Source organism: Leiobunum rupestre, chromosome 2, assembly GCF_980474605.1.
Source record: "Leiobunum rupestre chromosome 2, qqLeiRupe1.1.hap1, whole genome shotgun sequence".
Classification (NCBI taxonomy): domain Eukaryota; kingdom Metazoa; phylum Arthropoda; class Arachnida; order Opiliones; family Sclerosomatidae; genus Leiobunum; species Leiobunum rupestre.
In genome coordinates this window covers 5,300,942-5,327,561 of record NC_143385.1, presented here as the reverse complement: position 1 = coordinate 5,327,561, position 26,620 = coordinate 5,300,942, and the positions used below count along the sequence as shown (strand labels likewise).

The window sequence follows — 26,620 nt, the reverse complement described above, 5'->3', positions numbered from 1 at the left end:
GCATATGTCCGATAACTTTTCAAAATCTTAGGGGGGTCATTGGACATTTGTCCGATAACTTTTTCAGTAAACTGGGAATGTTTTTTTCTACAAAATAAAAATATTAGCAATTATTTTACAAAAAATATGAGGAAGTACCGAGTTACTGAAGTTGATACTTGATAGTCTATTCTGTTAATGACTAGGCAGTATAGGCAATTGCCTAGGGCCCGCGCTTTGGTAGGAAAAAAAAATGCTAAAACATTGGGGCCCGTGTAGAAAACTTTGCCTACGGTCTTGAAATCTGCAATCGCGTCCTTGGGCACGATAGATTTTCGTTTGAGAAAAACGAATGAAAAACACCTGCCAGTACATGTACCTGAGGTGTTGAAATAAAATTTTCATCAAGTTTATTTTCAACTAGTCACCTTTTATTTGTAAAAACATACAATATAAGAATTCTCAAGTGTGTTTACATTAATCTGACTTGTTTTTATAACCCCCCAAAAAAACATTTTATCAAGTAGATGTTTTTTAGACTTGCTTGACAAAGAATGTATTTATTTATACTTCAGGAGAGTGACTATATGTTTAGACGATTTCAGCGTGTCTCACAATCCACTTGATTATCTTCCAGTTCCCCTTTCGACACCATTGAAACACACGTAGGTGACCTTTTTCCGTGGAATAAATACAACCATGAAGCCCGCGAATCCTCTGATCAAAGTCATTCTCCCCACGAATAAATAAATACCTTCTTGTTTATACTTTTCTTTCGAGTAACGATATTTTACTAGCGCATGTAAGAATATGTATTATATAAATAAAATCAATTAACTGGATAACTAAAAATTTTAAATATATCAGGAGAGGTTTTCTGCCAGCTTTTTAATGCCACATCCTCAACCTTTTCCGTTGGTTTCGATGGAAAGCATTTGACAATAATAATATAAAATGAGAAACATATTACGGCGCAGAATAGTGTAATGTACATAAGACACATGGGTTGTTGATCCACGAAAAATCCCACTATTAAAGGAACAACCATTTCCCCAAAGGCACCGGACACGACGAAACAAGAACCCACTCTATTGGAAACCTCCATGTACGTCTCCATCCAGGAATAGACCGCGGGGAATACGGAAGACATGGCGACGCCCAACAGAGCAGTGCCTACGCAAAGCAATGTCAGATTGCTGTCTCCAAAAATCACCAGCAGTACGGCTGCAATCATCATTACGACGAGATCGAAAAATACAATGGACACAGCGGAAAATTTGGCCGCGAGTACGATCGCGAATAATCGGAAAAATGTGAAACATCCCCAGAACAGAGACGTTAAATAGGAGCCACTTTGCGTCGATAATCTCAAAGCACTTCTTACGGAAAATGTCGTCAACAGTTGCCCGTATGCCAATTCGCACCCGACGTAAGTACTCAAGAGACTCATGGGCAATATCAAATAAAAATACGGAAGATTCTTAGTCTCCGACTTTTTCTCTGTTTTCGGTGCTGCTTTGCGATCATTTCCTTGTACCAAAAATGACACCATAACTACGAACAAGTACAAGGAAATAATAGTGTAACAACCCGTTATCTTCGGCACACCAAAATCTTCGAAAATTTTGAAGTTCTCTGTTTCCGGTTGTTCTGGAAAGGTATAGTTGGTGCTATTGTTGTTTTCCGGGGTAGAACGCGAAAGAAATGGATTTGCAATTATCGGAGCCACGAAAGCCCCAAAACCGAAAGAGAAGTGAAGAGCTTGCATGAAAGGGCCACTCTGGGCAGTCCATAGATCAAGTAACCATACGTTACACCCTATAACCATCAGTGACAATGATATCATATGGAACATACCATTACTGTAAAAGGCATGACCTGGCTTGCTTGGAAGATACTCTTTGAAGTTTTAACTTCCAAAACCACGTTTGCCAAGGGTATTAGCCTAGCTGATTACTATTATAATTTTTATTATTATATTTTACGGGCCTTTTACACAGAGCCACGTAACGGCTAACGCGAGAACATCATTAACTTGTGTATTTTCGTCTGCCAAGCAGACGCCTTGTGAAAATCCAGACGTTCATGAGTTTATCGCGTTGACCTCTAGGTCGATCTATGTAAACTGAAAAGGCTAATAAGTGGCTTGGTCTACTAGACCATCTGAATTAGAAAAATGTATTCATGCCAAGCAAGCCAAGTATGCATTAACATTATAAGCCTCCTGAATCGATACCTGCATCTACTGCTCCCATGGCGATTCCGCTGCAGGCCATAGATAACATCAAAAGTAGTTGCCGAGTACACAACGGAATGAAAAAGTTGGCAATAGTGCAAGTGACAATGCACAGCAATACTATCAACTGCCGGCTGTATCTTTCAAACAGATACCCACCTATTATACACAAATAGCGACATTACCAAACTTCGAATAAACCAAATTGTCTTAAATAGCATTTGTAAATGATTCTAAAGCGAAAAACAGTGAAAAGATCGAGGGGTGTGACATTTGCAAATTTTGCTTACGGGATTTTGAATCTCTAAGTGATTCCAGAAATCAAAATGATTTTGAAATTACGGAGCACAATTTCCATGTTGATTTTCGGCCAGATTTCGGGACTTTCAAGTTGATTTCCAGATTTATAAAACCTATTTTCTTTAGAGTGTACCGGATTTTTACGAAGGTCAGACCTCTCGAAAAAGATATGATTACGGATAGATATTTTCCATTTTATTTTTTATCGTGTTCAAGGGTTTGCTTTTGATATATTATAAACGTTTTATCAAAAATGTATTTATTTACACGTCAGAAGAATGACTATATTGAGACGAGTCTAGGACATTATGGTGGAATCTTCCTCCGCACGAAAGGGGGGAGAAAACGTCATAGGCGTGCGCTTCGAGTGTGTCGGAAGTTATCAGTTTAAGGCAGGGCATGAAATAAGCACAGGCCACTGGGCATTGCCCGATAAATTTTTCATATGTCCGATAACTTTTCAAAATCTTAAGGGGGGTCATTGGACATTTGTCCGATAACTTTTTCAGTAAACTGGGAATGTTTTTTTCTACAAAATAAAAATATTAGCAATTATTTTACAAAAAATATGAGGAAGTACCGAGTTACTGAAGTTGATACTTGATAGTCTATTCTGTAACTGTGAGTCTGTGCTGTGGCTGTGCTAACGAGAGGGATGGCCCACTGGAGCCGCCCTGTTTCAAAAGGATGTATTGAATTATACGGCAACAATAAAACCTAAAACCTAAAACCTGGCGGGCAGTGGCGGCCCGGAGGAGCTATTCCAAGAGCCAAAAATTGACCCCTTATCTCACTTTAAATAAATATTTGAAATTGTTTTTCAAGTGTTTTTACTCATTAAGGGGGGGGGGGATCATTGCACAATGTCCGATAAAATTTTTGAAGTGAGAGGGGGTCACTGGACAAATGTTCGATAACTTGAATTTATTATTTCCTGCCCTGGTTTAAGGGCACCGATGAGATACCGGGCTGCTCGGATTTTTAAGGGGGAAGTAGATTACTCTTCTAGATTGAAGGGGATTGAGAGCTAGGCAATATAAGTTTTTCGATGACTAGGGCCTAAGGTGGTGGGCCTAGCTGATTATTATAATTATTATTATTATTATTATAAATCGTCAACATAGTCATTATCCTTAAGTATAAATAAATAATTTTGTGTCTATGTTTGATGTGTTTTGGTAAATATTTTATAAAATACTCCATTTTCTTGCTTTATATCTTCTCGTCTCACCTAGTATAGATCCACATAAATAACCGAATGATCTGGCGATATAAGTGAACGTTATTTGATGAGTATCGACATGAACATTCTTTTCCAGATCCAATAATGTGGGTCCGGGAACCGCAATGCATAAACCCTAGAAAGAAAATGATCAATTCCTGTTGTTCAATATTTTTCAGAGAACCCGGGACCCCAATAATAAAGTTTAACCTCTGTTTCGAAAAAGGTAAATCAAAGATAATTATAGTCTTATATATATATAAATCTTTTTCGAGTTTATTAATCACCGAAAAATTTAAAGCGTTAGCGAAAAGTGACTGATACTTTTGCCTGCCCAGTATGAGAACATAAATATAATTTCTCCATTGAAGCTGGGGTTCTTTAAAGTGATAATCACAATCGTAGTTGTTGCAGAATGCCTGTTATAATAAATCTTGGCTTCTACATTCTCCATTGATTCTACGAAGCTCGTTGTACTATTCCCAAGAGAATACGTTTAGAGAGCTTAGAAGGGTATTCACTAGCCCTGATATAATTACTAATTTCTATCGTACGTACGCTTAATGTTACGTTAGGCCCATTAATCCGAGTTTTATATTTGCCATCTAGTAGCACGGCATAGAACTTTCAAACTAAAAGCTGGGTTGGGAAAAACCTAATTTTTTAGTGTAAATTTCTAACGGGATATTTCACCTTCATATTCCGGACTAAAATATATTTCACTTACTATTCCAAAAAATAGAAAATACAAATTCGCTGTCCGAAATATCTTGGACTTATCAACTGGCTTCGTTTCCATTGCGTTCTCTCACTGAAATGGCAATTACGACCTGAAATCTGAACAATAAAAACTGACTGTAGTAAATAAATTTTAAAAATAAACTTTACAACAAAATATTAGGTTTTGAAAAACATTTCTTCGCGACTGGCGTTTTCAAAGAGACTTGTCGAATAGCTGTACATTTTCATTTCCTTCAATTGAGCCGACAGTTTATTCCCTCGCAAACGTGCCTTCGAATATATATTTACAATCCAAGGTCGCTTTACTTTCAAATTATCACGAACTCCCTATTTTTACTTTAAGCCAATCTACCATTCTTTCAGCATACATTATACATATAGCGTTGACGTACATTTAGAATTAGTGGTATGGAACGTCGCTCAATAATTTTGGTCAGCTGGGAAAAAGTGGTCCAGTTGTCTAATTGAAGATTATTGTGACCTTTTACACCTTTTTATTCCAATAGATAGTATCAAAGTGTTTTGAAAGCATTTCATTAAAACGCAGTCAAGTAGTTTTTTTGGTCTAGGTTAAGTGGTCGTTGGGCAACTGGTCGCCGAATAAATCGTCGTCGGACTATTCGTCGCCTAGGTGAAGTCATCTAGGGGGGGGGTGTGTTAATGATAATTGTCGCCAAGAATCGGAAATATTCACAAAATATTTCCTCACATGTTATTTTCAATGGGAAAATTTAATATTTTGTGTTGTCAAACACATTTTTCGTTGCCATGGCAAAACGGTTGCCCATTGAATAAATTACCTTTAGGATTTTTCAAGTTACATGAAGGTCTACCAATCCCCCGAGTTTGAACAAAATCTGTGGGTTACACTTCGGGATGTCTCCTTGTGAGTGTCACCAGAACTTTAATCTTCATAGATTTTTACTAACTCTAACCAAAACCAACATAAACCCAAAAGTGTGTCAGCCATACCTTTGCGCATTTTTGAAATATTTACTTAAAGCTAAACTCACTATCGACTACAAAGCCAACCAGATGCTTAGTAATGAAAGCGTTATCTTTAGTCTATAGAGTAATGGCACTCCGTAGCTTTGTCCATGGTCGCTATTTTGGTCGCGATTTTTTATCTATACGAGAAAACATGGGTGACGTGCCGTGACGTCACACTGCCATTACTCTATGGCTCATAGACTAATTTGTCTCGGCACGATTTTCTCTCGTCTCTTTTAGTCACGCATAGAGATACTTGGTGGCGCTGGAGTGGCGAAAATTTTAAATTTTGATGACGTATCATTTACCCCCTTTCCTTAGTCTCCTACACAAACGGTTAGTGAAAAATATAACGATCTGGCACACGTTTGCGAATTTTTTTGAATTTGGTTAATAAAATAGTATTGACGAGCGTCGAGCAGCTAAGCCTATTTCAGCTCTAGCTCCGAATTTAAAATTGTTATAATTTCCTGATGCAAATATTATAGTTACATGTATACGTATGGAATGAATAAGGTTCCACTGCACTCGTTCTGTTAATACGCCTGAAGAAACGAATGCAAGACTTAACCCGTATTCATTAATTGGCCGTAGAAAAAGAATGAAAGTCGCTGAAAATAAACTGAAGAAACCCTGATTTGTAATCTGATTGACGTTTTTGGATAGCTCATCATGCTCCTTACTGGTTAAGTTATGCGTGTAATTTTATGTATGACCAAATGGAAGCGGACTTTCAGTGAAATTTTCGGTTGTAAACCACGCCTGTTTTTAAAGGACTCATCAGGGCTTTAGACATTCCCAGTGTACATACATATACGTATATAATTGCTAGGTTTTACTAATTTTCCATTCACAAATCGATAGAAAGAAGGTTAATTTTCCTTTCCGTTCTGTTCCTATTCATTAACGACACCATTCCCCACATGTTAAGTGTTTGAAATTTAACAACTATCGCCTAATTTGAATGGATAACATTTATTTCTTGTAACAATTAAAACATTATTCACATTAACATCCAAAAGCGTATAAATTTTGTAAAATAAAATAATTTGATCAAATTTTAGAATAATTAATTTATTTATTTATTAATTAATTTTTTCATTTAACGTAAGTCGTTTTATTCAAAATTTCCTAAAATACTTTTCAACTCTTTCGATTCCATTTTCGCTTCCAAAGCTTCCCGGAGCAATTCTCGTTGTTTTTCCGAAAGACCAGTCCGAGCACGGCCGACTTCTCCTTTAAATATCAAGTCTATCGCATTAACGGAGTTGGCCTCATTCAGAGGAACACTCTGCAATTGGTCTTCCCTCGCTTCTTTCCGCAGATCATCGTTAAAACCTTTTATTGGAGTTCTGAAAATAATGCAATGCAAATCATTGCATAAATTAAACAATAAAAACTTCCCTTACGCTACTCCTAAATTACAGTAGTGTTAGGGTTTTCAATACGCTTCAGTTTTAGGGAACCATTGAAATACCGGGCTTATTTGATTTTTTAGGGATTAGGAGCAATTTAACAACGTTACTATTCTGAATTATGATCAATGTCAGTCTTAATTTTGCTATAATATCAATAATATTGAGTGCACATTTCACGACTTTGTAGGGGATGATTAAAGTAATTAATTTTAACTTTTCTTAAGATGAAAATTTCCAAAGTTCTCAATCTTTCCAATTTTCATATTGATTTACCTAATTAGTAATTCTTTTCTCCGTTATAAATGCGCCTCACGCGATGCAGACAGAATCCAAAATATCCTAATCTAAAAGTTAAATCTGTAGGATAACAAAGTTATTATCTACCACACTAGATGGTGACCCCTTCTCTGTAAACGCTACATATATATAAACTACAGTTTTGAAACTTAATTTACGAATTTCGCTTAAAGATTTTGAATCCCCTGATCAATTTATCTGAACACATCAAATTCAAAGGGCAGATCCATGCTCCCCTCACTTAAAAAGAAAATAGTTGAAATCACGGATATTCGAGCCCAAAAAATAGAAAACTTTAAAGCTGTATTTTTCAACAACTAGGTTAGGTATCTTATTTTAACATAAACGAATAGTTTGAATTATTTTTTTATGAAATAAAGACTTATTTTATTATAATTTCACATACACAAATTTTAGCGGGGTCTCAATTACAATTGAGCAATAAAAATTAGCATTTGTAATTTTATATAAAATAGACGGGTTAAGTCAAAACTCGAAAATAATAATCCTCTAGTTTATATATCTTTATTTATCCGTTTTACAATATTCAGCAAAAAAGAAAATGACATTAAAATAGATTATCTATATAGACCGCCAACGAAGCTCCCGGAGGAAACGTGCTCAAAATGGAAACAGCGTTACCCCGTTGCACGGCTATCGCAATACGTTGGACGAGGTATTCCACGGAGCGTGGTTCGGATGTGGCATCTCGAATTTTACGCCCTATGGCGTGGATGAGAGCCAAGGCGTCGCGACCGAAGGAGCCCAGCGTTTCGATAGCCACGGCTTTAAATTGGTAGCGGTGTTCGAGGCCCGAATATTTGGCCATAATAATAATAATAATCAGCTAGGCTAATACCGAAGGCCCCCCTTAGGCCTAATTGATATTTGAAACTTGTAGGCGTGTAGGCGTAGCTTGATTCTATACAGTCTATACTGCTACAAGTTCCTCCGTTCACGTTTTGAATTAGATTCCTTCATTGAATTAAGAATAGTATTCCGAACGATATTCTCCAAGATCTCTGGACACGTGGTTAACTGTTTCGTGTCAAAAAGGTCCTGGACTTCAGGTCCCGCGTAGTACAGGAGCATTGACTTTTTTCTATGGGGATCGGCAAAAGCAAAAGCATTCAAGAAAATATCAAACCACTTAAGCTATTTTTCCGAGCGAAGGCCGACGTCATCCCGGGATCCTTGGATGGAAAATGGTGGTACGTTTGGTGTTCGAAAAGCCATAGTTTGTGGAAGTGGTCCCCAATCTCCTTCGCCAATTTAATGTTTTCTTGCGTTAGGCTTAACGAGATTTATTCCGTTGAAATAAAATGCACCCGTGTAATCTTGGAGGAATAAAACAAGTATACAGGAGTTGCGGAGAGCTGCGAAATCGGTTTCGTCAGTGACCGTGATCTCGCGCGATTCGGAGGGGTTCAAACGCGACTAGCGCCAGCTGCATTCGGGATTTTGTAACTATTCTCATTTTATAGCATTGTTTTCGCGTCGTCTGGTTTGTTTTATTTCTCCAAACAAATACGAGTCATTTTGGAAAAAGGCGCAAAGAATTTAGAAATGTTTCAAAACAAACCAGACGACGCGAAAACAATGATATAAAATGAGAATAGTTGCAAAATTCCGTATGCAGCTGGCGCTAGTCGCGTTTGAACCCCTCCGTCTCGCGCGAGTTCACAGTCACTGACGAAACCGATTTCGCAGCTCTCCGCAACTCCTGTATACTTGTTTTATTCCTCCAAGGTGTAATTCGATTATTTATTAACGACTGCCCTTTTTAATTCTCCATGCGCGCGCTCGTGATCTTTCACGTTTTTATTAGCTCGCGTATTTCGAATCTTTACAAAGTTTAAAACACGGAATACCAAAGATAGTATATGTATACATATATATATATAAAGAGGACACTACACGTACCTATGACAATTAGATTCCTTCATTGAATTAAGACTAGTATTCCGAACGATATACTCCAAGATCTCTGGACACGTGGTTAGCTGATCGTAAAAATTTGATCCCAGGAATTGAGCGATTTTCAAAATTCCACTCTTGGTATCTTTCCTCTGCTTTTCGTAGGTGAGGAAGAGCACGTTGGGCTCGTCTTTTCGGTCGAACCAAGATTGGCATGTTTTGAAATAGTCTCCCATGGGCAAGATTCCCTCAATGAAACATTCAACGTGGCGGTCCAACGATGGGTAAACGTCTCCTCCCAATGTTTTGACATTTTTGTTAAATAAATCGAACGCGCTCAGGCAACAATCGTAGATGTTTCGAACTATGCATATGTACTTCGCTGAACTGCTTATTGGAAGGGAGCTGTGGATTCATTTATTAAAAAGGAAAAGTAAATTCAAAGTGTAATCGGGTCGGGTTCCGGTTGCGGTCAACCCTAACCGGTCGGGTTAGAAGGCCAATTCGACAGGACCCGACCAACTGACATGAATGTGATGTGGTTCAATGTATTTTTTTGGAATTAAAAAGCTATGATTATCTCTTTTTCTTTGTGAATTTTATTTAGTTTTTGTATTACATCTATTTATGATTGTTCAGACGATTTTTACAAACCGTAAATTAAAATTAATCAATAATAATTATAAAAAGTGATCACCTATGGTCACAATCTAGCATTAGCTTAATTAGTGCCGTTGGCTTTGCTATAGCAAGTTCCGGGGTCCTGGGCTAAAACTCCATTGTTGCCCTGGGCCAACACTCCATAAGGGCGCCTAGCCTTCAGATTCTTAACGACCACGGACTTTACTATAGTCCCTTCTCGGTCCTCTACCGTATTGCACGTTCTGAGGCCCTGGACTAACACTCCATTTGGGCGCCTAGGCTTCAGCCTCATAAGGGACCCTGACTTCACTATAGCCTCTTCTCGGTCCCCTTCCTTTTAGCAAATTCCGAGGCCATGGGTTACTGCTCCATTAGGCAGCCTAGGGTTCTGCTTCATAAGAGCCACTGACTTTGCTATAGCCTCTTCGCGGTATTCTACCTTAAACCAAGTTTCGAAGCCCTAAGCTACAGCCCCATTAGGGCGCCTGCCTTTGCTCTAACCTCTTCTCGGTCCCCTACCTTGTAACAAATTCCGGGGCTACAGCTCTATTGGGGCGCTTAGGTTTCTGCTTCAAATGGGCCCATGACTTTGCAATAGCCTCATATCGGTTCCCTTCCTTTAAGAAAATTCCGCGAGCTTGAGCTACAGCACCATTAGGGAGTCTAGACTTCAGCTATATTATAAGTTCTGGCCCTCTTTCTACCCAATGGCTTAAGCTTAAAGGGGCTCCAAAGTTCGGTGGCAAAATGTGTGTAAAGTCAGTAAAGTGCGAATTTTATGGTTGACTCTGCCCGCCTCTGCCAAGGCCGAGTGAGGGGTTGGGGGGGAATGAAAAGCATGCTCAAGTTTCTTTTTTTTTTGCCACCGAACTTTGGAGCCCCTTTAAGCCTACTAAAAATTTTGCTAAATTGGCCACTATTGCCAAACGTTATCTATGACCAATGCAATGGCCCCAAGAACCTGTTTGTGTGCAGTGATGCCAGATCATGAAAATGGAATTTCCCTTTCCAACCCTTGAAATTTTCCTTTTTCGACTAAAATTTCCCTAGTTTTTTAAAACTCTAAAATCAATGATATTTGCGTAAAACAATTATATTTATATTTTTCTTTACTATATTTTTCAATAATTGATGAAAAAACTTCATATACGTAGAAAATTCTGACATTATCTCTTTAAAACGTCGGGTCACGCGCGCCGCGTAGCGCGCGCTTAAAAAAATATTTTATTTCGATAATAAGCCTAATATTATGATTAAAAACCTCTGGTTTGAAAACTTCTACAAGTAAACAGAATCCCTCCACTTCAGTTCCTTCTATTTTAGCAATAAAACTACTGCTTTGATTTGCCCCAAATTGCTCGTGCTACGGAGGAGGGAAATTCTCCGAAAATTTCAGGTCAGTTTCGGACTCAAAGTTAATAAACTTAGGCCTGGAAATTTTTTTCGACACTGACATTTTTTAAAGAGAACATCCTGGGCTTCAAAACAAGCCCGCATTCATTCGTTTTTATTACTATCGATTTTTCGTGCAACCAACACTTTAAGATATCTCCTTAAGAGGTCAGATAATGCTGGATTTTGTAAAAATTCAAAATTCAGTACTGCAATACTTCATAAATACGAAGTCAAAATACGTAGTTTGATAAAAAAAAAATGAGCTCCCTAAAGAGGAACTATCAATCGAAGGACGAGTAAACGTCTTTTCACTGAAAATAGAAAACTGAAATTTGAAATTGTACCTGCTTGGCAAATGGACTTTGAATATTCTTGGGCTAGGCATATTGTCCAATAAGCTACAATCGACTAATTCCAATTGAGGAAATTCCACTTGCAAACGTTCGGGCAAAGGCTTCATGGGGTTCAAAATACTCCAGATGATGGCCTGTGTCCACATACTTCCGGATCTCACAAACGATGAAAGAAAAATGTCTGCTTCTTTGGGCTTCATTTCACCAATTGCCAACAAATTTTCAATTTTTATTAATACGCTCGGGTAATACGCTCCATTAAACTCAAACATCGGCATGGGCAAATTCAATTCTTTTTCGTAAATATTCATTGCGTTTTATCTGAAAAACGAAATTGGAATTTACTGTAAACACCTTAGAAGCATTACAATTGAACCTCTTAAATAATTTTTGTATCGGTCAAATCCGCGGTTTAGATCATTTGAAAGATTGTTTTTTACGGTAAAATAAATTCCAACGGCTTCCCGGCCTCAGAAGGTTTTGTTGAAGTTAGGGGTAGGGAATAAGGGGGAACATTTCATGACAGCGTGGTTGCCAGATTTGAAACCCTTCGAACCTATCGATGAAACTAATTCTTATCTTAAAATGGTTGTTCGTACTCCGCAACTTATGCGGTCCCACCTGGTGCGACTTCGTTATACACTTTGAAAAGGGTTTAGTAATGGAGCGGATCAGATTCGATAAACACAAGTGGTTTTTAAGCTTGAGAAGTTCTACTACATGCTCGCAGCTTTTGCAGAATCTCAAGAAAACAAATTACATTTTTTAAGGGTTTTCATAATGGACATTTGGTTGTTAATACTATAATTGTGGTTCCTTAACCTTAACGTGATATCGATTATTAGTTTTTATTAATGAAATTTAAGTCATTTAAGTAACTGCGATATGTTTGTTAATAAAAAGATAGGGTAAGACGTCATATGGTACAATAAAATCCTATTAAAACCTCATTTGTTTAATAACCTTTAATTAGCCTTTCCAGTTTACTAAGAGCCTCGTAGTGGCCAATGTGAAAAGCTCCTAAATTGCTGGTATTTCGTCTGCCAAGCAGGCACTTTGTTTTTTAATAGCAAATAATCTATTTAGAAAACGAAATCCAGCAGTTTATGGGCTTATAAAGTTGATCGCTATGTGGCTCTTTGTAAACAATAAAGGCTGATTGAAGAAAATATTTTAATAAACAATTAACATTATCCATTTTTTCTCATTTCCATCCTCATCTAATTACCAACAAATTATTGAACTCATCCAAATTACTCAGTGACTCAGTTGCTTAATTATCTTCACATTTAATAGAACCACTACTGCCCATATTTAATTAATTATAGGTGATAATGTGATGGGGATTGGCTGGCCAAAAATGTGAAACCACTTGATTTAATTAATACGCCGCTCTACGTGAATCCGATCTTTTGCAATTTTTCGACAATCAATGATCTCTTTTGAAAATTGGGTTTCTTCTCTCAATAACGCGGGAATATTTAAACGAACTTTTATTAGAAATTTTTTCAGCAAATCTTCCAGTGGCGTCGCTAGGCTGTTTTAGTTAGCGCTTGAGCCACGTGAAAATTTTCTGAAGCACCTCCTAAAATTCCCGAAATTGATTTCATTGTTTTGATGAAACTCATAAAAGGGTTTCTATTACAATTTTGGAAATAAAAGGGTTTCTATTACAATTTTGGAAATAAAAGGGTTTCTATTACAATTTTGGAAATAAAAGGGTTTCTATTAAAATTTTGGAAATAAAAGGGTTTCTATTACAATTTTGGAAATAAAAGGGTTTCTATTACAATTTTGGAAATAAAAGGGTTCTATTACAATTTCGGAAATAAAAGGGTTTCTATTACAATTTTGGAAATAAAAGGGTTTCTATTACAATTTTGGAAATAAAAGGGTTTCTATTACAATTTTGGAAATAAAAGGGTTTCTATTACAATTTTGGAAATAAAAGGGTTTCTATTACAATTTTGGAAATAAAAGGGTTTCTATTACAATTTTGGAAATAAAAGGGTTCTATTACAATTTCGGAAATAAAAGGGTTTCTATTACAATTTTGGAAATAAAAGGGTTTCTATTACAATTTTGGAAATAAAAGGGTTTCTATTAAAATTTCGGAAATAAAAGGGTTTCTATTACAATTTTGGAAATAAAAGGGTTTCTATTACAATTTTGGAAATAAAAGGGTTCTATTACAATTTCGGAAATAAAAGGGTTTCTATTACAATTTTGGAAATAAAAGGGTTTCTATTACAATTTTGGAAATAAAAGGGTTTCTATTACAATTTTGGAAATAAAAGGGTTTCTATTACAATTTTGGAAATAAAAGGGTTCTATTACAATTTCGGAAATAAAAGGGTTTCTATTACAATTTTGGAAATAAAAGGGTTTCTATTACAATTTTGGAAATAAAAGGGTTCTATTACAATTTCGGAAATAAAAGGGTTTCTATTACAATTTTGGAAATAAAAGGGTTTCTATTACAATTTTGGAAATAAAAGGGTTTCTATTACAATTTTGGAAATAAAAGGGTTCTATTACAATTTCGGAAATAAAAGGGTTTCTATTACAATTTTGGAAATAAAAGGGTTTCTATTACAATTTTGGAAATAAAAGGGTTTCTATTACAATTTTGGAAATAAAAGGGTTTCTATTACAATTTTGGAAATAAAAGGGTTCTATTACAATTTCGGAAATAAAAGGGTTTCTATTACAATTTTGGAAATAAAAGGGTTTCTATTACAATTTTGGAAATAAAAGGGTTCTATTACAATTTCGGAAATAAAAGGGTTTCTATTACAATTTTGGAAATAAAAGGGTTTCTATTAAAATTTCGGAAATAAAAGGGTTTCTATTACAATTTTGGAAATAAAAGGGTTTCTATTACAATTTTGGAAATAAAAGGGTTCTATTACAATTTCGGAAATAAAAGGGTTTCTATTACAATTTTGGAAATAAAAGGGTTTCTATTACAATTTTGGAAATAAAAGGGTTGCTATTACAATTTTGGAAATAAAAGGGTTTCTATTACAATTTTGGAAATAAAAGGGTTCTATTACAATTTCGGAAATAAAAGGGTTTCTATTACAATTTTGGAAATAAAAGGGTTCTATTACAATTTCGGAAATAAAAGGGTTTCTATTACAATTTTGGAAATAAAAGGGTTTCTATTAAAATTTCGGAAATAAAAGGGTTTCTATTACAATTTCGGAAATAAAAGAGTTTCTATTACAATTTTGGAAATAAAAGGGTTTCTATTACAATTTTGGAAATAAAAGGGTTTCTATTACAATTTTGGAAATAAAAGGGTTTCTATTACAATTTTGGAAATAAAAGGGTTTCTATTACAATTTTGGAAATAAAAGGGTTTCTATTACAATTTTGGAAATAAAAGGGTTTCTATTACAATTTTGGAAATAAAAGGGTTTCTATTACAATTTTGGAAATAAAAGGGTTTCTATTACAATTTTGGAAATAAAAGGGTTTCTATTACAATTTTGGAAATAAAAGGGTTTCTATTACAATTTTGGAAATAAAAGGGTTTCTATTACAATTTTGGAAATAAAAGGGTTTCTATTACAATTTTGGAAATAAAAGGGTTTCTATTACAATTTTGGAAATAAAAGGGTTTCTATTACAATTTTGGAAATAAAAGGGTTTCTATTACAATTTTGGAAATAAAAGGGTTTCTATTACAATTTTGGAAATAAAAGGGTTTCTATTACAATTTTGGAAATAAAAGGGTTTCTATTACAATTTTGGAAATAAAAGGGTTTCTATTACAATTTTGGAAATAAAAGGGTTTCTATTACAATTTTGGAAATAAAAGGGTTTCTATTACAATTTTGGAAATAAAAGGGTTTCTATTACAATTTTGGAAATAAAAGGGTTTCTATTACAATTTTGGAAATAAAAGGGTTTCTATTACAATTTTGGAAATAAAAGGGTTCTATTACAATTTTGGAAATAAAAGGGTTTGTATTACAATTTTGGAAATAAAATCGTTTATTTCTTAAAACGTTTCGTTATATACCTTTAATTTAGGTGGTTGGTTTCGGGAGAGTGAAAGAGGAGAGGACAGAGAAGCTTTTACTTTTCCAACGTTATCTGAATTTGACCGAAGTTTTCTATATAAAAATTATTTCTAAAAAAGTCTTCGGTTTGCTAAGTTGACCTGTATGGGAGCCCTTGAGCAGGTGCTTAAGCGCCCCCAAAACGGAAATTCTGGCGACGCCACTGAAATCTTCTATAAGAAACCCTTGTCGTTGGCGAAGTTTTTGGCAAAGTCTTCTGCTTTGAAATTTAGTGAACAAACATAAATGCCAGATACGGAATTGTATGAACAATCTCTTCTCCGGATCAACTGTATGCATTTCTTTCTATCAGGCTGATTTCAAGATTTAAGATTTTAAAAGTAATAAAAAAGTCAATTTTATACAGCTAAGTAATGTTTTAAAATCCAAATGGATTTCTTCAATAAATATGACCTTAATAAAGACGAAGTTTATGATTTGCGCTAGAATAATCACCACTTATAGAAACACTGTTAGGTTGTAAAACATCACCAACTAAATTTTAGCCAAATATCAACATTAATATAAAACTTCTTGAGATTAACGGTGATAGTTAATGTAGGGGGCTGTTGGCTCGCGTGGCATGCAGGGCTTGCCACCACCCTCCTACGCATTGTAACCCAGCCACCTGAATTTATGGCCTTAAAAGTCGATAGCTGACTTGTATTAGACTTCTCTGTATGTAAAAATTTTTATCTGTATGGTATTTGAAGATAGGTGTATTGTGCAGAGCGAGCGTACCTCTCACAGGGGTGACTTTAAAGGGGCTCGAAAGTTCGGTGGCAAAAAAAAAAGAAAATTGAGCGTGCTTTTCCTTCCCCCCAACCCCTCACTCGGCCTTACCAGAGGCGGGCAGAGTTAACCGTAAATTTCGCACTTCACTGACTTTACACACATTTTGCCACCGAACTTTGGAGCCCATTTAATTGTAAAGTTGTCTGTCGGCCCGCGGTCTGTGGGCATTAAAAAAAGGGGAACCATCCGAGTAAAGCAACCTTAAGTTGGCTCCCAGAAACACGTAACTCAATCACAGACCTATAAACGAATTGCACCAACCTTACACCACCAAAATTAAAGTTTACACCAGAAGGGGGCGGAGGGATCCTGCAAAATTAAATGGGTGGCCAACTTGAAGGCAGCCCTAAAGATTTCCAGAAACGTTCGTTTTCAACTTATATTAAATGCACTAAGCTTGCACCACCTTGCACCACTGAAATTAGAGCTTGCACCGCTCAGTTAAAAAGCTATAGCCAAGACCACGTTGGTGGCTAACTTAAGAGCCAGTCCCCAGGCACCCGATGTGCAAACTAATACTATTTTCTGTACACACTGAGCTTGCACCACCTTGCACCACCGAAATTAGAGCTTGCACCGCTTCAGTTACAAAGTTATAGCCAAAACCACACGGGAGGGTAAGCTACCAGCCTTCCAGGTACCCAAGAAAATAAACTAATACCCGAATCTATTTGAACCAATTAATGTAATTCTTAATTTGTAGTTCCTTATCAGATTAATTAAAAGTTTCATAAAAGACTGGTACTTCATGGAATTAAAAACATTTTATTTACAATTTGAAGCTTTCGGACCGCGGTCCTTCCTTTTTTTATTGACATCCACACATTGGTGTCGACCCAAGGCACACAATAACTGATTAATCAAGGTGAGATATGTGTAACGGCCACGCCAACGGGGGGATACGTGGGGACAAGGGTGGGGACACCAGCGGCGGAAGTATGACAACCACCCGTTGGGGGATTAGTGGTCGTCCTCACACGGCCATCCACAAACTCTGCCTCCCAGACGCTTGGGATTACAGGAGTACGCCACTACTCCCGGCCCGCGGTCCTTCCTCAGCTAGTCAATAATACATTTTGAAGTATAATTACATTTTTAAGGTTAAAATGTTTAATTTGAAACCTCCCCACCCTTAAATATTTACCGACCCTTTATCTAAATTTAAACCCCCTCTATCCCGAATGTATACCGCCTCTTTAAAACATCTTTTATACCAACCCACCTCTTGACACAAAATCCTTGTTGAGTCCCAATCTATTTCATGCGTTTTTTGTTGGTTACATGTACAGTCTGTTACAAAAGTCTTCGACAAAGGGAGTCTTTGCATATTTCTTAAATTTTCTCGAAACGTGTAAACGATAGAAAAATTAAACCATAAGCAATTTTTAATATTTTATTTCAAAGCGACAATAGTTTCGGCGGTAACGCCAGATGTAGTTTTTGATAGATTTTTTAATAATGGAGTTACGCCCCTGAAACCGGAATTTTCGGATTCAGGGTGGTCGATTCATATTTAGAAAGTGTCACTGTCATCGCTCTACGACCAACGGTTGAGGAGCTATAGCCGGTTGCAATTTTGGTTTTGATTTGGGAAAAACTAAAAGACGTCAAATATCACTTGTGGCATTCCCCCGATCATACAAAGCGTTTCAACAACATTTAATATTGTATTGGAAAAGAGACGAGAATGGAAGCAATGAAATTAGTCCATTTTCGGCTTATGTTATTAATTCTTTTTTAACGTACTTACATTCTTGTTTACTTATGTCACTTTCAATTTTTTACATTGTCTCGCCGATTTTTCTGATATTCCTTTCAAATCAGATTGTTTAGATTGAAGTTAATCTCTGTTTTCATGCCGTCTGCTTTTAATAGAGCTGTCTGTGGTAAGCGTCATTGTTATTAAAAATGAAATTAACGTTTTTCCTCAGCTAGGAACAATGATAAAATAATCTAATAGCATTGTTTAATATGAAGGGATGGCTACTTACGTATTTGATAATAAAAAAAATCGAAACTACTTTAGTTACGCAATAAAACTTTATGGTTTTATTACGTTACTAAAGTAGCTTCTATTTTATTTATTAGCATTGTTTAATTACCAAATTTATTTTATTATGAAGAACCTTTTTTGAAAAGCTTATCACATTTGGGCAGCAAATCAAACGGACTTATTTCAGCTCCGATACAGGGTTTTAGTAAATTAATTTAAAAAAAATTTACTTTAAAAATTGGCGGTAATGAAATTAAATCCTATTTTATGATATTTCGTAGATCATTTTCAAACGCGACGATTAAATGGCAGTTACATTTGTATGATATGACACCTTTGGTCACGAATTATAGATTTTGATTTTAAAGGTTTCAGAAAATTTCATCCCACAGTATCGAATAAGGATTCAAACATCTTTTTGCGTTACCCTTTGTTATCCCCCTATTGATTGCGACGGTCACCTCGTAATTCGGACTTCGCGGTTCTCAAGGGCATTGTAGCTGCTGACAATTTTGACAGCGCTTACAATGCCGAATTTAATACACATTGATTAATTGAACAAAATATGTACCTTCACAATCCAGCCTCTCTTCGAAATTTGTCAATTCTATTAAAACATAAAACTGTAAATTTCTAGTAAACTCAATTCTGATTGCTCGCACTTACGGCAATGTAAAAAATAAGTTCGAACAAAAAAACACCTTGTTTTATGACGGCTTCAATGTTAAATGGGAAGATATGATGACTAGTCCCAAAAAACTGACTGCTCTAGTGAAAAAACAGTCTATGTGCAATTTGTGCATGCTATTTACTATTCAATTTATATTATTACCAATACTTAAAATAAAAACACTATAATTCGTGACAAAAGATGTCATATCACACAAATTTTAGACTATAATTACAAAAGTAATTGGCATGTTAGAAATATCATAATATAGGATTTAATTTCAGCACCAACAACTTTAAAAGTAAATATATTTTAAATTAATTTACTTAAAGACTGTATCGGCACTGAAATATGTCAGTTTAATTTCGCTATCCAAGTGTAATCAGCTTTTTAAAAAAGATGGTAAGAAATAAAATAAATTTAGACAAGTTGGCAAGCCAAAATATACCTCTCCTCGGAAGAGTTTTTAATTTTCAGTGAAGCATAACTGTATTCGTGGTTCTGCGGTAGAACGCTCACCTGTCGTTCAAGAGGGCTCGGGTTCGTAACCCAGCCGATTAAAATATTATACTACACCCAATGACAAAAAGAGGGCGCTTTTGGAAAAACCTTTTCCCTGATTCGAAAATGCGAACGCGTTCGCAGGTCGGACAATCAGACACGGTGATTGTAATACCCCTCCAGGGTCCAAAGTACCCTCGGAGAGGTAAAAATAAACAATGATATTTGATTGGTTTATTATTGTTCCTACCTGAAGGGTGAAGGAAAAGGTGAATTTCATTATTTATAACAATAACGCTGACCTGCGACATCTTATTTGAGGGGTAAATTTTTTTCGCTTTGGTGATGCCTCCCCCCCTCGCCACTTATCAGGAACATTAAGTGTATCGATGTACTCCGCTGCGGCACTTTCGCTACCGATAATTAGATAATTTATTTTCCAAAATAAAGTACATAAAGTAGATATATGATTGAACCTAAAATACGTCATTTTAAAAACAATAATACGACTTTTTAAAATAGATACACATGTCACTTAAATCAGTGCTTTTAGTAAGCCTAACATGAAGTGATATCGCGCTAGCCAAAAATTTATGTCATGTGGAGTATATTACAAGAAAACAAATATTTAAACGGATTTAAAACTTAAAAAGGTAAGAATTTTAAATGACATTAAAATTAGACTTTTTCGTGGTTTTTAATTAGTTGACATTCAATTCTATAGCCAGAAAAGGAACATACTAATTGATTTCATAAAAAATGACTAGCCAAGGGTTAAGAATTGAAGCATTGTTGAAGAATTATGAAGATGATTTTTTCCAACTGGATGTAACCTATAAAGCTATTTGCGAGTCGTTGTTGATGGATGGAAGTCTTTAGCAAATACTAGATAAACTATGCTTAAAATACAACAGAGGATGGAAACATAACACCTAAAATTTCGGTTTGGGTTTGTTTACTGAGTCCTTTGCTCTCATTTCAAATTCATCCCTCAAATAAAAATTACACTGTGTAGATTGAACTTTCGGGGCGTTTAAAACTGCAATCGGCGGCAAAGGTTGCTTACGTGGCATTTTTATTAACTGCATTAAACTTATCACTTAATTAAAATCTTTAAACGAGGTCCAAACAAAACCGAGCGCGAAGTAAAATACTAGGCTAGCGTTTCTGTAACAGAAGCGGACGATTCGAGACGTCGAAAGCGAGGACCGAAACAATGTAATTGAATGTATACCAAAATTCCCCGGAATGCACTACCACGGAGGAAGCACGTGACTGATACTGCATTCAGTCATTAGGAGCGGACATCTCCATAGAAAAGGAGGGGTTCAAAAATCAAGTGGCTCTGCCGAACGGCGGAGACACGAACTGAGTCTCAGCGGATGAATTATCGTATATATTGGTTTTTCTCCCTAATGCTTTTCCTACGGGAATTGTTTTCCTAACTGTGTTGCAATTCGGAGACTTTTTAATAATTTTAGTGTTTGTACTCAACTTTGAATTTTTCATATGATTTTTAGTAAGTTTCCAGGTTTTATTGAAGACTACATTCATAATTTCCCCTTAATTATTTCGCTCGTAATCTACTTTTAAAATCGACAAAAATTTTAAGGCGAGGAAATGAATTCCCCGCCTTTGGCACCTGTATTTGTGCTAGGCCTCAGTTTTAAGGTTTGGAATTTAAAAATCATTGAGCTGCCGATGCCGCCGATGGCGCCGTGCCACTCATATCTCTTCAACGGTTAGGGCTAGAAGAGTCAATGATATCTCGTTCGAATGTACAGACATCGCCATTGATAGCCTTTTATAAAATTTTCAAATCGGAGCCCAAGAAGTTGGGCATTTGCCCAAGTTACTATTTTCGGTGATTTCCTTTATGTGGTAGATATTTTCTTTAAAATTAAGACCGATAACGTTAAAAAAATATTATTGGATAGGTTAGGATTCAGTTGAACTACAACTTCGGTTATATCAGTAAATATTAAATTTAAGTATAGTTTTCGGGGTTATTTACCGGACCCCAATGTTCGTGGTTTTATATTTCCGCCTGAAAGTCGACATAACGTTCCTTAATTTAAGTCCGATTTTCATGAAAGTTATATTTTTGAATAGCTGTGGTTTACATTTAACCTAGAATTGCAAATACGTTCCTTAAATTTAATTCTAAGTAAGGTTTTTTGGGCAGCGTATACGGACCCCCGCAATTTCCAACATTGTAAATCCGCGTGTTTATAGAGGTCTACGTGCCCGTTTCCCTCTGGCGTTTTTCAAGGCCGTTCAGAGTGGGCCGCGCTTTCAACGTATGAGCAGAAGTAACAATTAAGTATGACACTGATCGGCCTAGTCTTCGGCGTATGACCAGAAGTAACAAATAAGTGTGATCAGAAGTAACTAATAAGTGTGATCAGAAGTAACTAATAAGTGTGATCAGAAGTAACTAATAAGTTACTAGAAGAAATAAGTGTGACACTCAACGGCTGACTAGTAGTAACAAATAAGTGTGATCAGAAGTAAAAATAAAAAGTGACACTGATCGAAGGAATCTTCGATGCTTTCAAAGTATGACTGGAAGTAACAAATAAGTGTAAATACAATTATGTGTGACCGTGGATATATATTGGTTGTGATACCGGCGTTGCAGGTAATTGCTGTGAATAGCTCAAACCGACTTAACACATTAGAAGGATTGTGTGTATTCTGACCGTCGTACGTCTTGTTTTAAACAGAGCAAAGAAAAAATTGAAAATTAGATTACACTTTGATTATCAGCTCATTTAGTCTTCCATTTCACAGTTAAAACCCCAGCCTTTTTCAATTAATGCGCAATGATTTTTAAATTCGAAACATTAAAACCGAGGCCTAGCACAAATACAGGTCCCAAAGCCTTTGGGACAAAGGCGGGGAATTCATTTCCTCGCCTTAAACTTTTCGTCGATTTTAATAGTAGATTACGAGCGAAATAATTAAGGGAAAATTATGAAAATAGTCTTAAATAAAACCTGGAAACTTACTAAAAACCATATGAAAAATTCAAAGTTGAGTACAAACACTAAAATTATTAAAAAGTCTCCGAATTGCAACACAGTTAGGAAAACAAATTCCCGTAGGAAAAGCATTAGGGAGGAAAACCAATTTTCACGAAAATTCGTCCGCTTAGACTCAGTTCCGTGTCTCCGCCGTTCGGCAGAGCCACTTGATTTTTGAACCCCTCCTCTTCTATGAAGATGTCCGCTCCTATTGACTGAACGCAGTATCAGTCACGTGCTTCCTCCATGGCACTACTTTTCGCTCGAAAATATGTCGAATAAAGTGCTTTTCTATTGGTAGAAAAAAACACGTGATTGATAGCTCTTTAAAAAGGATGTCAAGCATGGTGGAAGGTAAAATCTGAAGGCACTATTAGATTTAATCTCAATATTTACTTTTGGTAGTAGCCAGAACTTTCTGCTTACCTAAGTGTAGGGATACTGTGCACTAGTCTGTCTTACACAGTTACGTGGGTTTGCATGTTTGCTGAAAAATGTAAAGAAGGAATTCTAAATGCCGGTCCTTAGCTCCTAACCGCATTTTTGAAAGTGTCGGAAAAAAATTTACGTTATATCATACGTTTAGTTTCTTAAGCTTTTCATTGGCTAAAAAAACTTCAACAAAAAAAGCCACAATGAGAAATGCACAAAGTCCGAGGAACTACGCAAATAAAATGTAAAGCGATAAACGCGAGTCTTAGATCGACAGACAGTCATATAATAATTTGAAATAACTAGTAAACATTGGTGAAAATGGATTTCAAACCTTAAAGTCTTATTTAATTTCAAATATTTAAATAAAAGAAAAAAACATCTTCAAGGAAATCGCCAAGAAGCACTACATAAACAGCTAGGAGCAACAAACACAAGGAGAACGCAGCTAGCCTTTAAACACGCTAACGAAGGGTTGTGTACGAATTTCATTGGACGAGCGTCACGAGCCTTTACGCTGAACGTTTTACGGGCGGGGGGAAGACAATTTCCGAATTTTCCCCTTCCGACGGCAGCAGGCACTAAAGCGTCTAGCCAATGAAAAACGTACACAAGAAAATACACGACTCTTGACGGGTTGCGTTCTACTTGTGTGGGGTGTTGTGTTTGTTGCTCCTAGATAAACAGTACCTTGCAGGTCCTGGCTCTCGGATATTTTACTTCTTGGCGATTTCCTTCAATAAGTTGTATTGAAAACGTAAAAGTTGCAGTTTTAAGCGATTTTCTTCCAAATAATAATTATCGTGCGTCTAGCAACACTGCGTTACTGATACACAATGTTCCTAAAACGCCACGCTACACTTACCGAGACGAGGCAGGCCGCAGACATAACGGTAGGACTCGCTGCCGACGTGGAGACAGACCGTAAGGTTTTATTTAATTTTATTTTTAGTGGTATTTGTATTTTGTAACCAAATTAGATATTATTTTACCAGGAGCGGCTCAAGAGGTGGGCCCGAATAGTTGATATTTACCAAGCGTTTGTAATTTATTATTTACCGCGTAAGAAATCATTAAATTAAATTTTACAGCTTTCACACATCGTCACAGTCGCCTACATGCTAGTGAAAATGCAGCTGCAAGCAGAGCTGCTGCTAATATAGCGTCTGCCGAGATAATTTTTACTGAATAAAAGTAAATTAATATTATTAAAAACCCACGACGATGGCTCCTCCCAAAATGTTTGCCTGGAGCCGCATATGATTTTTACCATCACCCAAAAGCAACATGGTTTGCGTGGCAGAAATTTTCTTTTCGTTTTACACTTTAAAGGGATCCTTCACTCGCAACAGGGGAGGGCATAGGGGTCACAAAAAAACTGGTTTTGAAGCACACTGCAAGTCTGGATTTTATGTTACCCCTCTGCCTCCCCCTGTTGTGAGTGATGGATCCCTTTAAGCCACAACGACGGTTAAACTTTGTGAGTAACGAAACCCGAGTTTTTGGACAAAGTGAAAACACCAATAGCATTATCGTGAAGAGTCGCAGTTGAGATGGAAAACCAAAACTGTCAGCTTAATACAATTTCTAACCATGCTGTGTAATACTGAAAACGAAACAGCATTTCCCGCTCAAGCTAATAATAGGCCGCCATCTGCCAGCATACTATACATTACAATTTCGGTTGAAATCCTTTCTTAAATTAATTTAAAAAACATGAAATTAAAATTGTTTTATAAAATTAACATTATTAAAACTAAATGTAATAGAAATAATAAACAACGTTAAAGGTAACAATTGAGGCGTGGGGAAAGCTGCCAGGCTGGTACTGTAGCTTACAAACTAGGTTGTCAATAAATATAGCTCACCGCTTTGAAATAGGCTTCTGATGACTTTCCAAAAATTTTTTACTACCAAATTCTATAAACAGTAATGCCAAGCAAACGTAATACTTTGTCACGATTTTCTCAACTAAATCTCTTGAAAAGAGATAAGGAAAAATCAGAGAGTTTTGAGAGAGTCGATTGTGTCGGAACAACACGTGAATCATAGATATAGGTAATATATAATACTCTAGACACCCGGCGAGGCGATGGGGTGAGCCAATCGGAAAAGCGCCACAGCAAGAACTAGCAGTCGACCCATTTTTAGCCTAGGTTTTTTCAATCGTGGCGCCATCTATTTACAGTCAAAAGCACGGTAGCTAGTTTTTGGGCTGTATCGCCATCTGTCTGCTGCCAGGAACGCGACAAATTTGAACTAGGCCTAATAATAATAATAATAAAGGCATATTTATTGAGGATATCAACAATTAGCCCAAGCCTAGTTTACATATTGGTCCTCTATAATTAAGTTAAAAATAGAATAAAGAAAAAATAGCGGTTCTGACAATTTAAAATTTCACTAAAAATTTCTACAGTTTTTAGATTATCTAGACACTTCATTTTAAACAATTTTAAGTCTGTGATATTTATACTTTTTAGTTCCAGTGGATAAGATATTTTGAAAAAGTAAGTAGCGACATTTTTTAGCGTTTCGCGTTTAAAGAGATAAAATGGTTACACATTGCGTGGTATATTATTGCAAGGACACAACATTAAATTGCAAAAAGGCTTCATTTCATAAGTAGTATAATATGTCGTAGCAGCTAAACTTATCAACATTAGTTGTATGGTTAATAATGATAACAAATATACAACATGTTCCTTTTTTTTAAACATTATGGTAAAATAATACAAAAGTAAACAAGATAAAGTTAACCGAATGCGGAACGAGCTGTGGCACAGGTTGAGGTGCGCTTGCCGGCGTCGGTGGAGGTGATAATGGCAACCCGGGACCACATTGTGGAGATGGCGGGGGTGCATGGTGAAGAAATGGTGCCACACCGACCGGGGGGAGCGATGGTACCGTCACGCGAACAAGCTTTAGATGTTTCCTGGGACGGCGATAAGTTTTGCCCGCGGGTGTTTCGATCATGTAGGAATCGGGCGCGTTTGCGCGTCCAATTACCCGTGCATTAAGCCATTTGCGAGGCCCCGCAAAGAAGCGGACGTCAGTTCCGGTTGGAATTGGGACATATGGTTGGAGACGTGCGTGGTGATCATGGTATAATTTCATTGTCGCTTGCTTGTCAAGGAGGCGATGGCGAGTGTCCGTGACAGAGTACTGGGGTTGAAGCGCCGCGGTGTGGGTAGTGAGAGGCGTGCGGAGGGGACGTCCCATTAACATCTCAGCGGGAGACGGAAGTCCTGGAAGCGGGATCGCGCGGTATTCAAGTAGCACCAACTGCGGGTCAGTACCGGAAGGGCTGCCTTGGCCATGAGATTCTTGATAGTTTGTATATGGCGTTCGGTCATGCCGTTGGATTGTGGGTAGTAAGTGCTTGAAGTAGCGTGTTGCACACCCCACTGGATTAAGAAATAAGAAAATTCGGCGGAATTAAAGGGAGGCCCGTTATCGGTCACTATACGCTGGGGAATGCCGTAACGTGCAAAATGAGGCTTCATCGCTTGTATCACCGAGCGCTCTGTAGTGCTTTTGAGATCATTAATTTCTACGAACTTAGAGTGGTAATCCAAGATAAGCAAAGTTGAAGAGGGGGGAGAGTGGTAAAGATCGACCCCAATAGTTTCCCTGGGAAGTT

At 36.7% G+C, this 26,620-nt stretch overlaps 1 protein-coding gene across 2 annotated transcripts; it reads right to left on the bottom strand.

Moving 5' to 3' along the window:
* Positions 1 to 6,585: 6,585 nt before the first annotated feature.
* On the bottom strand, positions 6,586 to 24,976 carry LOC149955583 (sulfotransferase ssu-1-like). Of its 2 annotated transcripts, none has more exons than XM_090164558.1 (4): positions 24,846 to 24,976; positions 11,482 to 11,811; positions 9,107 to 9,505; positions 6,586 to 6,820 (listed from the first exon to the last, which is right to left on the bottom strand). In XM_090164558.1, exons 2-4 carry the CDS (start codon positions 11,799 to 11,801, stop codon positions 6,586 to 6,588), a joined length of 954 nt encoding a protein of 317 aa, XP_090020684.1. In that variant the 5' UTR covers positions 11,802 to 11,811; positions 24,846 to 24,976. The 2 variants fall into 2 exon arrangements, with proteins under 2 accessions (XP_090020684.1, XP_090020686.1); XM_090164560.1 differs by lacking the exon at positions 24,846 to 24,976 and adding an exon at positions 22,942 to 22,960.
* Positions 24,977 to 26,620: the final 1,644 nt, after the last annotated feature.